General features: G+C 36.5%; 1 protein-coding gene across 1 annotated transcript; it reads left to right on the top strand.

Moving 5' to 3' along the window:
* The first annotated feature begins 455 nt into the window (after positions 1-455).
* Positions 456-971, top strand: LOC101990675 (peptidyl-prolyl cis-trans isomerase A-like). The gene has a single exon (XM_005346788.2). The coding sequence runs from the start codon at positions 462-464 to the stop codon at positions 954-956; it is 495 nt and encodes a 164-aa protein (XP_005346845.1). The 5' UTR covers positions 456-461; the 3' UTR covers positions 957-971.
* Positions 972-2,787: the final 1,816 nt, after the last annotated feature.

Genomic DNA, 2,787 nt, shown 5'->3' with positions numbered 1-2,787 from the left:
GATAATTCAACATATGGGCCCTCTACAGTCTGGAAATCCTCTGCCTTCTCTAGTACCTAAAGGATGGCCTCTTATAGTTATTGATTTAAAAGAGTGTTTCTTCACTATACCTTTACAAGAAAAGGATAGAGAAAAATTTTCCTTCACAGTGCCTACTTATAATAATTCTCAGCCTACTAGGAGATATCAATGGACTTTCCTCACGTAGGGAATGCTCAATAGACCCACCCTGTACCAGTACTTTGCAAGTCAGCCATTGGAAACAATACATAAACAATGTCCTAAATCTATAATTTACCATTTCACTATGACATTTTGCTATCTGATTCAAACACATATACCTTAGAAAGAACATTTGAAGAAGAAAAGAAAGTTTGGAAGTTTTGTCTAAATGGAGATTACAAATTGCTCCTGAAAAAATACAGAGAAGGTTCTGTCCCCTCTCGCCGCTTGCTGCAGCCATGGTCAACCCCACTGTGTTCTTCGCCATCTCGGCCGATGGCGAGCCCTTGGGCCGCGTCTCCTTTGAGCTGTTTGCCGACAAAGTTCCAAAGGCAGCAGAAAACTTTCATGCTCTGAGCACTGGAGAGAAAGGATTTGGATATAAGGGTTCTTCCTTTCACAGGATTATTCCAGGATTCATGTGCCAGGGTGGTGACTTCACACACCATAATGGCACTGGCGGCAGATCCATCTACGGAGAAAAATTTGAGGATGAGAACTTCATCCTGAAGCATACAGGTCCTGACATCTTGTCCATGGCAAATGCTGGACCAAACACAAATGGTTCCCAGTTTTTTATCTGCACCACCAAGACTGAGTGGCTGGATGGCAAACACGTGGTCTTTGGGAAGGTGAAAGAAGGCATGAACATTGTGGAAGCCATGGAGCGTTTTGGGTCCAGGAATGGCAAGACCAGCAAGAAGATCACCATTTCCGACTGTGGACAACTCTAATTCTTTTGACTTGCGGGCTTCTTACCCACCAGACCATTCCTTCTGTAGCTCAGGAGAGCACCCCAGCCCCATCTGCTCGCAGTACCCTGTAATCTCTGCTCTCACTGAAGTTCTTTGGGTTCCATATTTTCCTCATTCCCCTTCAAGTCTAGCTGGATTGCAGAGTTAAGTTTATGATTATGAATAAAAACTAAGTAAGAATTGTAAAAAAAAAAAGTTTATAGAAAATAAGAACACAAAAGGCACAAATTAGGAGAAATTGATTGTGGACTATTAATTACTTTTATGGATCATTAGGCGACATTTCCAGTCTACAACAGGCTATTGGGATAACACCTGACCTAATAATTTAAAGAAAACCAAAGATGGTGAAAAAGACTTAAATAGTCCCAGGGAATTAACAGTTGAAGCTGAGAAAGAATTAACTGTTGTTGAAGAGAAATTACAGGAGGCACATGTGGATAGAGTGGATCTAAATCTTAATCACATTCTAGTCATATTACCTTCCAGAATTTCCCCATTTTAATACAGAGGGAAGATATTATTTTAGAATGGATTTTTTTACCACATAAACCAAGTAAAAAATTAAAAACTTATGTGGAAAATGTCTCTGAATTAATTATAAAACAAAAACTGAAACTTCATCAACTAGCAGGTATAGACACAGCAGAGACTATAGTGCCTTTTACTACTGATGAAATTAAAAAATTATGGGAAGACAATGAACCCTGGCAAAGATCTTGTGCTGATTTTTAGGAGAGATTAATAGCAATTATCCCAAAAGCAATAGAATTAACCTTATAAAGAGAACTGCTTGGATTCTTCCCCAAATTGTACATGATACACCATAACTAGAGTCCATACATTTTATAATGATGTAAATAAATCAGGAAAGGCAGGTTACAAATCAGAAGATTTAAGTAAGGTGGAACAAAGCCCTTATAATTCTGTCCAAAAAGCAGAGTTATATGCTATTTTCATGGTACTAAGGGAATTTAAAGAACCTCTCAATGTAGTTACTGATTCAAATATGCAGAAAGAGTCTTGCATATTGAAACTGCTGAATTTATTTGTATGATACATAATTGACTTCATTATTCATTCAGGTTCAAGATATAGTCAAGAATAGGCTTTGTCCAGTATACATAACACACATCTAATACCATATGGGTTTCCTAGGTCCTCTAGCATAAGGTAAGGTATAAATTGATTGATAGTTGATTAGAAGTGTGGTAAAGGCCTCAGAATTTCATAAAAAACATCATGTCAATAGTAAAGGCTTCAAGAAAGAGATTTCTATTACATAGAAATGATAATAAGATGTCCTACTTACTCTTTCTATAATCAAATGAAACTCAAAGGAATGAATCTGGCAGATGGATGTGTTCCACTTTATAGAATTTTGGAAATGAAAAGATGTACAGCACACCATTGACACTTATTCACATTTTCTATGGACAACTGCCTTGAGCTCAGAAGAGGCTAATTCGATAATCACACATTTATTAGAAGTTATGACCATCATCTATAAACATGCACAAATAAAGACAGATAATGATTCAGCATATGTCTTTAAGAAAATAAAAGTTTTTTGCTTGTTATACTATAAAGTATATTACAGATTTACAGGCCTACCAAACAATACTACAGGTAAGGTAGTTATAGAAAGATCAAATTGAACTATAAAAGATATGTTAAACAAAGAGAAAGGAATGGAAAATATTCCCAGAAATAGATTGCACAATGTTTTATCAACCTTGAATTTTCTTTATTTTTGTTTTTTTATTGAAGAAAAAAAATTTCCGCCTCCTCCCAGCCTCCCATTTCCCTC

The sequence above is a fragment of the Microtus ochrogaster genome, chromosome 5, assembly GCF_000317375.1.
Source record: "Microtus ochrogaster isolate Prairie Vole_2 chromosome 5, MicOch1.0, whole genome shotgun sequence".
Lineage (NCBI taxonomy): Eukaryota > Metazoa > Chordata > Mammalia > Rodentia > Cricetidae > Microtus > Microtus ochrogaster.
Note: the sequence above shows the minus strand (reverse complement) of the source record. Positions and strands in the feature narration are given on the sequence as shown.